Genomic DNA, 12,400 nt, shown 5'->3' on the forward strand with positions numbered 1-12,400 from the left:
TCATCCTTTGTTTCAGTGCCATAATTGTCTGGTTTGGACATGTATTATACAAATGACTATCCTTGTGCATGCGAATGTTCATTTAGAAAATCCCAAATGCATTAATAGAAGAATGAGTTTAAGAAAGAGCTGATGTGCGTAAGAAGTTCAAATGTGTGTATAAAAATGAATAAATAAATAAATAAATAAATAAATAAATAAATACTCAATTACTAGTTAATGAGAGCCATTGATTCCTGGGACATCAAGTGCTCAGGCCAGCATTTAATTTATCCAGGACACATCCAGGTTCTTTTATGCATCCTCTGTACTTGCGTTCTTGAGTATTGTAATTGTACTGCAGTGGTTGATGGCGATGTTAAATGAGAAAACTAGGACACCGAATCGCTTTATAATGCATTTTAAAGGGGACCTATTATGCCCCTTTTAACAAGAAATAAACTAATTCTCCGATGTTCCAAAAGTGTGTATGTGAGCTTAAGCTGAAAATACATCCCACAAATACAGTTTTAAAACTCTTGGCTTTGAACAAAATTTTGGTGATTTTCTCTTTAAATTCAAATGTGATTGTGCTTTTAAAAGAGGGTTGAGCTGTAAACACCTGTGTGTCAGCATAGTGGCAGATTCAAAACTCTAATTACAGATGGCTGCTTAACTCTGGGCTGCCTATGATAATGAAGGACAGATTGTCAATAATGGATGGGGTCTTTTCCCCTCTGATAACATGTACAAACGGATTTTTTTTGAAGTATAATTATAAAACCAGAATTGATTGACTGACTCGCTACACAACTGAGTTTAACCCTTTTATCAAAGTGATTTTTGCATAGTAGATCGCCCTTAAGAAACGGCCAAATGTTTTTTGTTATAGATTCAGGAACTGATTCTGAACTTTTACAATTTTAACATGGTAATGCATTGCTCATATGGCTTTCACATCATATCTCCCCCCCCCCCCCTTTTTTTATCTCACATCCATCACATGATCCTAATTAAAAGCACCGCTTGACTTTAATTAGGCTGTATTGTTTAAATCTCATTTCTAGACAGCAGAAAGTTTCTCTACAGCAGTCCCTGAAAATATGAGACAAGTTTCATTTTGTGAGCCTTTGCTATTGTGGTCGGCAAGTGCCAGCTATGGTTAGTCTCTGGCATGTGTATGAATGTGTGTGTGTGTGTTGGAGGGATTCGTTATTGGGAAACCAATAAAAAAAGAAAAACAGAAGCAGACATTACAGAAAAGGAAAGAGTGTGCTTGGGACCCAGAAAGCAGCGAATATCTTGAGTCTCTTTAAACAAATCTATGCTCGTGCAAAGCGAGCCTCTGGGGAAGGAATTGAATTACAGATCTGAGGAGGCACCTTTGAAAGCATCAACATAAAAACAAAGGCACTATTGACCAGACAGACTCAACTATGCTACACTTTACATTATCTCTGGGTGAGGTGTGGGATCATGGAAAGGGCAGAAGGTGGATTAAGAGATACCTTTCAAAAAGGCTGTGCAACATTTGTTTTGAATGAGTGAGCAATGGGTCACCATACCAGGCCATTTGGATGGCGTAGGCTGTCCGGGTCTCTCGTCCCTCCTGGCGGCTGATGTTCTTGGCGGCTTCAACCACATCTGCTGTTGTCTGATAGTCCCTGAGAGACCACTCATGGACCGAAATCTCCCCATACTGCAGGACACCAACCTACACACCCATAGTCACAAACAGTTTACAAGTTTTAATACAAGTTTTAATTTTATGACTTTCATAATATTGTCTCAATCAATGCCATCTGTTTGCCTGATCTTTTTTGTCGTTTTGTTTGGCACTGTAGTTTTAAACAGCAATGTAGCTTTTAGCACTAGTTCTATTAGGAAGACCTAATGTCACCTCACAATCATTTCCAACCAATAGCCACAAGACACAAGGAATATTTAAGCTGTCCATTTATTTCATTCGTTTGGTTTCAGATAATGACGCAGACGTTCACCAACCATCTTCCTCACCACCACCAGGTTGGCCCTGTCCAGGGGGGTAAGCTCCGCCCCTGCCTTCATCCTTGGCAGTCATAGCTGGATCTAAAAGCTTCCGATTCAAGCTACAGACAGAGCCTCCACCAAAGAATCTTATGTTTTGTTTCATAATATTTTTTGTCAAATAATACTAGATCTAGATTAAGAAGGCCTTGTCTGAATATTCAAAGCTTTGTAAACTATAAGATTCAATTTAGAGGAAAGATTAAAGATTTAGCATACTTATACAGTGTGAACCCTAATAAGTTGAGACTACACAAATGATTTAGGGTAAGTGATGCCCTCAGTTCTTTTTAGTAATGGGAAATCGACTGAGCTGACCAAATATGGTCTCTTCGTTGACTTAACTTATATGTTTAATTACAGATAACTTCAGTGTTTAAGTACAGATAACCTAAAATGGCTAATAGACCAAACGTCCACATTTTGCAGCGTTTATATTCTTTACTTGCTTACTCCTAGGGCCGTTTATATTGAAGTTGATATTTAGTCACACCATGTTGGTGTTTCGTAACATCTAATTTTTACGAGGTGGGTCCTTAGCCTAACACTCAACCCTCAACCTGGAGGACCAAGACATACAGACATACACCAAGGACAATTTAGCTAACCCAATTCACCTATAGCACATATCTTTGGACTGTGGGGGAAACCAAAGCACCTGGAAGATACCCACATCAACACAAAGAACATGCAAACTCTACACATAAATGCCGACTGACCCAGCCAGGAGTCAAACCAGTGACCTTCTTGCTATGAGGCAACTTCACTACCCACAGCGCTACCTTGTTGCCCCTGCATGTATTTAAATATCTTCTTACTAATTTAACTTTTCTTTTTCGTCGAATCAGTTCAGACATGCCTCCGTCCTGCTGCTCTTCAGCAAAAATCAGCATCACAAACAAAATGACCACCTTGTGTCATATAACAAATAACGACCAATCAGCACGATTGTCAGGGTAGAAGTTCAAGCGCAACCAATCATTTTAAATAGAGACATGCTGAATCATTTAAAGAACATAAAATGTTAAGTTCAGAGAACTTAAAATATTAATTAAAAGTTTTTTGCTGCCTAATGAGTAAGTTAAACACACCTGTTAAAGTTTTGAAGCCAAAATTTGGTATTTCAAGTAATGTCAAGATAAATTGACTTAATATCTTTAGTAATGACAACAGTGTATAATGTCTTAACACACAACTGGCATGAATTAACATGCTGCTAGAATGTTCTTAGCATGTTGTTAGCATGTTAGCATGAATAGCATTATTAACAGAAAAGTTAAATACTATTAACCTGACAGATTTAAAGCTTTTCTATGGTAACTATACAGTGCATAGACTGTATTCATACTAACCCTGTTACTTTTGCAGAGTAGTGTATATATCTGCCTTTATATTTTAGGAACAGATAATCACCATATTTGGGGGTCCATGACATTAAAAGAAAAAAAAAAGAAGAAAGAAAAACACTGGTCTTGCAGAGGTTTAAGGTAATTTCCGTATAACACACAGAAGTAGCAATTTGTATGTTGTTGATAACTCTAAAACGAGATGAGATTGGCATCTCCACTATGCGCTCTGCCCACCAACATGAAGGCCCAAAACTGCCGGAGCAAGAATTGCTCCACAAACCAAAGGAATTTCCTTTTACCTCATGTTGCCCCCAGTCTGCCTAACGCCTTAAATAGCTTAAATAAAACACACACAGAAACACACATTCATTTATCCATCTCTCATTCAGTCCATCTGTCTATCCATGCATCCATTAGTCCAAATTCTCTCTCACTTTCTGGTCTAACACATTTCATCTACCTTACATTTATACATTTCAAACTCTGTCCCTCTTTGTCCTTCTCCTCTAGAAACCACAAGTTCTGTCTATTCGCATTAATAATGTGATTTATTTTCGCCATCTGCCAGTGCTGTTTCTGGTCGGACTGAGTTCTTGACTGTGGTTTTGTTACTCACAGTCGCTCATACCAGCTCAATGCATCAAAGCTAGATGGAAGTTAGAGCTGCTGATGACAGGATTTAAGGTTAAAAAGCAGGTCTACATGTCTGTCAAAACCTCAGCCAGGTCTCTGTTACCTACAATCATGCAGTTTGAACAGCGTTCTCAGACCAATAAAATTACATGACCTTTCCAGTTGCTGTTACACATACATCTTATTATTATAGATATTCAAGTTTTACAGATTGCTAACACAAACAATTTCTAACTTACATACTGTAATATGTAAACAACAACAAAAGGTAACTACAAAAAAAGTAGCTATTTGTTTAACTCAACTAGTATAACAGTTTTTGCAATGCCAAGTTTGTGGGTTTGATTCCCACGGACACCAATAACAAATAAATAAATAAATAAATAAGAATTGTACATGACCTTAAATGCTTTCTATACCAACACTTTTGTAAATTCCTGATATTTGCCCATTTTGTGGCCATGTATTTTTCAAATAAATATTCATGACACATTAGGGCTGGACAAAAATTCAATATCAATATATGTTGCGATAGATTTTTTTCAATAACAGTGATATGATTTTGAAACTCATTTCCGGTATTTCCATATAAATTTGCACACACACATATATATATATATATATATATATATATATAGCAGCAGTTGGCTTCTTCGCAGAAAATTTTTGCAACAAAATGAGAGCCCTGAATACAGATGTGAATAAACAAGCAGGTAAGAACAAGTAAGAAAGCAGACGAATTAGTTGATGAGAAAGGAAAGACTAATGCAGTGGTGTGGAAGTGGTTCGGCTTTTTAAGTTCCGATAAATTTATATTTTGCGTGCTCTGCAAAATGTGCAGGAGAGTGGTGCCGACTAGCAGCGGGAACACGTCAAATCTGTTCCACCTGATAGAACATACTGAGAGTCAAAAGATGAGGCATCAAAAAAGTTTAGGCCAACCTTTTGCCTCACCAAACCAGTGGTGTCAGAAGAGAAGACAATGAAGCTAGCACAGATAGTTACATTAATAGAGATATTCAATCTCTTAAACAATAAATATGTGTTATACAAAATATTATCTAAATTTTATAAGAACTATTTTATGTTAACCTTTTAATTAAATTAGGTAATTACATACATGAATATAAATAAACAGATAGAACCCTAAAGGACATTCAAGATGAAAAGCAACAAAACTATGAATATATTCATCTGTTTGTAAAGGCTAAATACAAATAAAAGGTGAACATTAATTTTTTTGTACTTTTTTAAAAATAAAATGTTATAAAAGCCTGGAGGTATTAAGACTTTGCAAATTCAGTTTTTAGACATTTGTAGGTACAGACATCTATTGTGTGTGTTCTTGCCAGTTTTTTACTTTCTATTTAATATTGTCCATATCGATATCGGAATTCTATAATATCAACCGAAATTAAGAAATACATTGTGATGTAAACTTTTGCCATATCTTCCAGCCATATGACACATCATGTCAAATTGTAACTCAATCAAAAATCTTAAAGCTAACTTGCAAGTGCATAAAATAACCTTCATTTAGAACCATAAAAACATTTTATCCGACAAATCTGAACGAAGTTCTTACATATTTTTAATCCATACTGAAAAAATGTCTGCAAAATTGTTGCAAAAAAATGTATATGTGTTGAAGTTAAACAATTTAAATTTAGTAATGTTTAACTTAATTAGTTTGTTTAAATTCAGCCCAAATAAACTGTTTATAGCCACTTAACTTTATATATTTTTTTATTTAGTAAATCGAAGGAACCATCTTTGATTAATTTTTTCAGTGCACATAATAAATGGTTAAAAACAGAAAATGCATCATTAATAAGCACTATGATACCTGCATTTGCTCAGGGCTAATGTGGAACTTGCTGAGTATGTTGCTGAGGAAGTTCTGCACCTCATACCAGGGGTAGATGCTATTAGAGCCATCTAAAACAATCACTATGTCCATGTATGTGGTGCATCCTGTAGAAAAAATACACCAACAAATGTTTAGTTAAATGTCCTTTTTTGCTTAAAAGAAACAGGTCAGAGGTTTTTAGGATGTTTATCATACTCTGTGCCGTTGGTGCAATGACGTCATTGGGCTCCATGTCACTGGTGACAGATGCACAGATTCCTGTGCTAAACAGAGATGTTCCACATTCCTGGGACCACAGAGGAGCGCATGCCTAGATGACATGTAGAAAAAAGTTTACATCCAAGATTAAAAACAATTTACTCACTTAATTATTATCCAAATTCTACCACACATCGTTTCTCAGAGATTTCTTATTTTTAAATTGTACCTTTCTGTGAGTCTGTTCTGACTGGTAAGATTGCTTTGTTGTGATTGGTCAACCACTTACCACGTGTGTCCAAAATTAAATAGGAAATTGCATTAACAATAAAGTGCAAAGTGAACAGTATTAGATTCTTTGCACAAGTTTAGTGGTTAGACTTTGAGAAAGTGCATATGCTCTAAAATATGTGTTTGAATCGTCAAAAAATACATGAATAAAAACGATGTTGTCAACAATACAAAGTATATTATATATTTGTGGCTGGGTCAAAGTACATTTAATTTTTTTTTCAAAACTCTATTCATAAGCAGCTACATTACATATTGCATGGAATGTATCAATTTAAAAAGCACAATAGGGATGCTTTAACAATAATTACCTAAAGTGAACGTATTTGTATGTAAATGACACATCCTTTTTTTAAAGGTATTGTCCCTGTGACTGATTTAGTACCTTTATATCATCTATAAACATTGCTAACTTATTTTGAGCAGCATTTACTTTTAACATACGCCTGATAGTTCCACAAAAAAATCATGGATTTTGTTAGCACTGCATGTTTAAATTCTGTGTGTAAATGTTAAGTCTGGTATTTAACTTTTGACATTTTGTTTTATGAAAGATTTTTTTTTTTTCATATTTCATGAATAATTTGATGCTTGTTTATGCTGAAACTGCATAAATAAAAGTTCAGGTATTGTTGAGATCTATTTTGAAACATTGTTTATTCATGACTGGATTTTTGGGGTCTTTTTCTCTGGATTATCATCTGATAAGCAGATGAAATGTAATTATTTTTTCTCTCCTTCGGGAAATAATCACCAAAATTGGTATACGATAATTATGAAAAGAGAGGGAAAGTAAATATGAATCAAGAACTTTTGATAATTTCTGGTTATTGTCATAAAAGCTTTAACAGAGTTGGCGGCTGCTCCTGCAATGAAGCAATTTAAACGTACTTGGGGTGAATGGGGGAGAGGGGTAAGAAAACACATAAAAATAGTATGTCTTCAAAGCGTACGATTTTATTTGCCTGAAAAACCATTGTGAGGATTGGTGAGGGAAAGAATGGAGAAAAAGAAAACATGCCAAAAGTTGAAAGAGGGAGAACGAGACAAAAAAAAGACGGCTTTGGAAGGAGTGGTTAGACTGAAGGGGGGTAAATGTTCTGCGATTCCCCACCCTGTTATTATGAAGGCCTGAAACAGAGGGATGGAAGGATAGAGAAAGGGAAAGGAAAAAGGAGAGAATGAGTGAGAGAGACAGAACTGAAGTGGCGATGAGGGTGAGAGGTGCTATGGCTTTTCCACGGCCTGTCATTACAAAGGGCTTGAGTCACATTCCTATCCTGTTATAGCACTGACCAGCGGAACAAACACAGACTTGCAAATCTTCAAACAGGTACATTCAATTAAACGCTTTGCTTGGTGATATCTGAATCCTCAATGTGGGGTTCATTATGTCCATGCTGGGACTGATAGTTTTAGTTGGCATTCATCATGGTGAACTATGTGTGACTCCATCCCAGAAGCTGCGCTCACTTGCTCTCTGTTTAACCCCCTGTCACACAAACACACACACAAAAACATATTTTTGTATGAACGCAACGGCAAAGCATTCACTCGTTCTCGTAAAAAAGTCTGACTACTGGCGAAAGCCACCCAGCAATTCCACCAAAGCCACAGCGGAGCGGCTCCAGAACTGGACTGATCTGGTTCACTGCTTTTGCCCAACACAAAAAAGCCTTGTGTGTGTGGAAGAGAGAGTGTGTGTGCGAGTAAAAGAATTTTAGAGGCTGAAACCATGAATATATTATGAGGAAAACTGGCTGGTTTGCTCGGCTTTGGGTCAGGTGAGGTTTTAGCTTGTTTTTGTCTATCACTCACTTATCCATCCATCCAACCAGTCATTATCTTTTTGTGAATACATCACACAAAGAAGGAAACTAAAATCATCTGAACCCAATCCAATTCTTTGATTTTCTTTTGTTTCTATCCAAATCAGAACTTTTTCCATAAGAAGTTTTTCCATAAGACAATATTTCAAGTATTTTGTGGCAGTTTTGTGAAAGAAGTAGTGTTATTCAATATAAATCTTGCATTCCAACCTAACCCTTCTTGGCACATTGTTAAGGTAAATAGTAGTGTCCATTTTTTTGAATGAATCAAGATTTTTCAATGAACGATTCATTCAAAATTTGATGTGGTTCTCTTGAACCACTGACTCATTTCCAGTAGTTAAAACAATAGTTCACACAGAAGTTTAAATTTTGTGGTTTCAAAACTTTATGACTTTGTTTTTTCACTGCACACAAAACAGGGCACTTTAAAGTATGTGTGAAACCAGTGGCCATTGACATAGTAAGAAAAAGAAGTCAGTGTGGAGGATGAGTAATTGACAGAGTTTTCCTCTTTGGTTGTTCAGTCCCTCATGTTATTATAAACCTATTAGACCTTGGTTCGATCTGGTTCAAAATGTGTACTGTAGATATTATGTATATCTCCACTGATTTACTCATTTTCTACGTTAAGTGGTTGTAATCTTTTTATTTAGGCTGAATTTAAACAAACAAATTAAGTTGAACATTACTACATTTAATTTTTTGTTTAAATTCAACACATAAATTGTTTGCAACAGTTTTGCAGAAATATATATTTTTTCAGCTTATGAAAGGATTTCTGTCAAATACATCAGAATGTACACAACAAAATTGTAAAATAAATTAATAAATAAATAAATAAACAAAATTTGGCCAAAATATCCCTTTAGCGGGCAATCAGGCTGCCATTAACAATAGATAATTACAATTGAAATTGAAATCTGTTTCTTATACAAACCAGTCATATGATGATTGAAAGCTCATGTCCTTGTTCATAGTGAATACTTTGTAAAAAATTATTAGTTACTTAAAGTACAAATTGCCTTAAAAGAAACAAGCTGACTTTACAAAAATAATGTAAATAAACCCATTGTAACTTGGAACTGTTAAGCTCAGCAAATTGTACTCACCTTTTTAAAAAATAAAAGTAAACTAATTACTTTTTCCAATACACATTTATTATATTACTTTTTTCAGCTTTTCTGTATCCAGCAAAATAAAAGTAACTAAAATAAATCTGCTCTTCCAGACTCCAGTGTGTCTTCTAAATTCAATACAGGCTATAATCGTAGATTTTTATAGACTTAATGAAGCACCAAATATGTAACATTGTAATAATTGCAGTAATTATTTGAAAAAAAAAAAAATGCTAAATTAGTCTGACACTGTAAAAAGGGATTAGTTGACTTTAAAAAAAGTGAGTACAATTTGCATAGTTATACAAATTCAACTTAACAGTTCCAAGTTACAATGGGTTTACTTACATTATTTTTGTAAAGTCATCTTGTTTCTTTTGAGGCATTTGTTTTACTCGTTTTAAGTACTAATCACTTTTTTACAGTGGGAAATCAGTGTAGTAGAGTAAATGGCACTTCAATTTATCATTTTGTTTTCCACAGGAAAAATAAAGGCATGTGGTCATTCCAGACCTTGATGGTGAGTGACAAAACCTTCATTTTTGGGAGAACTATTTTTACATACGCACACCCATGCAGTAAATGAACACTGACACTATAATGTGTCATTCCAATAGTGGCCACTGTTTTGCAGGTGGTCACAGGCAAATGATAGACCGGTCATAACAGATGGTGGTGGCTGGATGAGACAGAGGGGATTTCAGAACCACTCATTCTAATGCCACACCACAAACATGTACATACTCATGCCTACTCACACACATGGTGTATGTATATACATATATATATATATATATATATATATATATATATATATATATATATATATATATATATATATATATACATATAACATCCCTTAACAATCCAAATATTGCTTAAAATCATCTACAGATGCTCGAATATAATCTCACCAGGAAGCCGTCTGAATCAGTAGGGGTCAGGGTCATCCCCAAATGAGAGTTTTTAAGATTTCGAGATACATTCTGAAATGCATTTTCACCTGTACACAGAATAGCACAAAAGCATATAGTTAACTAGCACTCGATGCACAACACTCAGTTTATGTACATTTCAGTTTACAGACAGTGAGTTCATTACCTAGATTAACTTTGGAGCAATTGGAATTCTCATCCTCCACAATGCACTTGTAAATATCTCCCTTCCTATTATTTTGTGGTCCATCCCATGGAGCACCAACTAGAAGTCTGTTTAATAAAACAATGCATTAGTCAAAATATAATATCAAAACAACAGTCCAGGCTCATTGGAAATACGTGACCCAGCCTACAGTTTTGTGAAACATAAATATATATTACTGTGGACCGGGGCTGGCCATAAACGTTTGGGAGCAGAATCATTTTGGAGCAGAATCACTTTGCTCTTAGTTATTTAGTGGAGTATTGCCATTGCATATCAGCCCACAATGGTTTATTGTTCATTTAATGCAGTCAATAAATCTGAAAAGTAATGCTTAAAGATTTGCCACATTTCTTCTACTTATTATATACTCACTAAAAAAGCAAAAAAATAACAATTAACATTATACAGTGCAAAAACTGATTCATGAATAAAATAAGTAAGTGTTTATTATTCCCTGTTCCTGCCTTTGACTTATTATTTAACTGGTGTCTAGATTTTAGAGAGACAAGTTTCAGAGATTAAAGTAGGCTTAAAACTCTTATAAACATGTTTCAGGAAAAAAAAAAAAACGGGAAAAGATCAAAAATTTCAGACGAAGTTTATTCATTTGTAATTGCCTATTTTTAATGATTGTGCAACTAGATTATGTTTTTAAAATCTTGTTTACCTACATTAAAATGCTAAAGAGGATCTTGTGCTTGTCTCTGCTCATATTCATTTTCTGCTCCTCTTTTTTTGCGCCTAAAGAATATATTTGTTTTATTTTTGCTGTCCAAATTTTAAAATAAATAATCAGGTGAGAGGCAGGCAATAAAGGTCATGGCTGTGTCTGTGCACAGATTCAAGTTCATGTGGTATCCGTTCTCTCTTGCAGGTTACCTTAGAAGAGTAACTCGTACTGCGAGAGCACAGAACACATGAGAAATGAGATGCTGCTAGCTTCCTGATGATCACATGACCTTCACCTGTCAATGATCGTTTAATGTTCATTAAATAATGATCATTTTATATAGATATTTGTTTCTTTATTGTGAATATAAATAACTATTTATGTGCTAAAGCACTGTCAATAAAGATAAATTGTACAATGCAAATACAAATGATTTTAGCAAGAAAACGGCTCAGACCACTAGCGTGAGGTAGAGGCCATAACTGGCCTTTCCATTAATTAACCACGATCAGACTGTAGGTTTTCACCGTCAGAGGATAGACTTTATTGAACATAATAAAGCCAAGATAGTGCTGAGCAAACTTTATAGCAATCTATAGTCTCACAGTTTTCTTCCCATGCACCTCTAAGTGTTCTCATTTTAACTTTTGACCATCTTGTTTTACAGAGAGGTCAGAGGTTTCATGTTATTTTTGGCCCTGACCACTGCAACATATGCAACTGTTTTCACACCAGAGATGTCTTCTCCATAGATGCACTTCTTATGAATGTTTACATACATTGTCATGATGGTACATTCATTTGATAATATATTACTCACTCTCCTGAATTCCTCTTACAAATATAGCTTCATACGAGTATTTCACATATATAATCAGTGCTTTACATATTCAGTTATTGTCTAGCTTCTCGTGTGTTACTCCTGCTCCTCTGCAAGTTTACTCATCTTACACAAACCCAGTTTTAGCCTGGCTCATGTTTACTGCACACGACAGCATACTTTTAGAGAATACTAAATCTTCTTCAAGGGCTACATTTTGGAAATCTCTAATACATTACTTAGAGTATGTATTCTTATATGATCCTTCTTGTATATGTTCACGAGAAGGTGAGGCTTGTCATACACATTACTTAGACCAGCGATTAACTAACCTAAATCCTTTCTTAAACACAACCAATAGGATTTTCAAAAGCAAACATGCACTGCAACCAAGTACTTTTCTTCTACTTTACCCTGCTTTTATCTGTCTTATGGAAACGTGCTTCAGTGAACT

General features: G+C 35.0%; 1 protein-coding gene across 2 annotated transcripts in view; it reads right to left on the minus strand.

Annotated features, from left to right (window-relative positions):
• The window catches only part of itga10 (integrin, alpha 10), a 94,452-nt gene that overhangs the window by 48,893 nt on the left and 33,159 nt on the right, over positions 1-12,400 (minus strand). For both annotated transcript variants that reach the window (XM_087286750.1, XM_087286749.1), the window contains exons 4-8: positions 10,415-10,521; positions 10,228-10,316; positions 6,073-6,187; positions 5,854-5,981; positions 1,545-1,693 (exon numbers count right to left, since the gene is read on the minus strand). In XM_087286750.1, coding sequence (XP_087142876.1) covers positions 1,545-1,693; positions 5,854-5,981; positions 6,073-6,187; positions 10,228-10,316; positions 10,415-10,521 — 588 coding nt within the window. The remainder of the gene's footprint in view (positions 1-1,544; positions 1,694-5,853; positions 5,982-6,072; positions 6,188-10,227; positions 10,317-10,414; positions 10,522-12,400) is intronic.

This window comes from Danio rerio, chromosome 16, assembly GCF_052040795.2.
Source record: "Danio rerio strain M-AB ecotype USA chromosome 16, GRCz13ab, whole genome shotgun sequence".
Taxonomy (NCBI): Eukaryota; Metazoa; Chordata; class Actinopteri; order Cypriniformes; family Danionidae; genus Danio; species Danio rerio.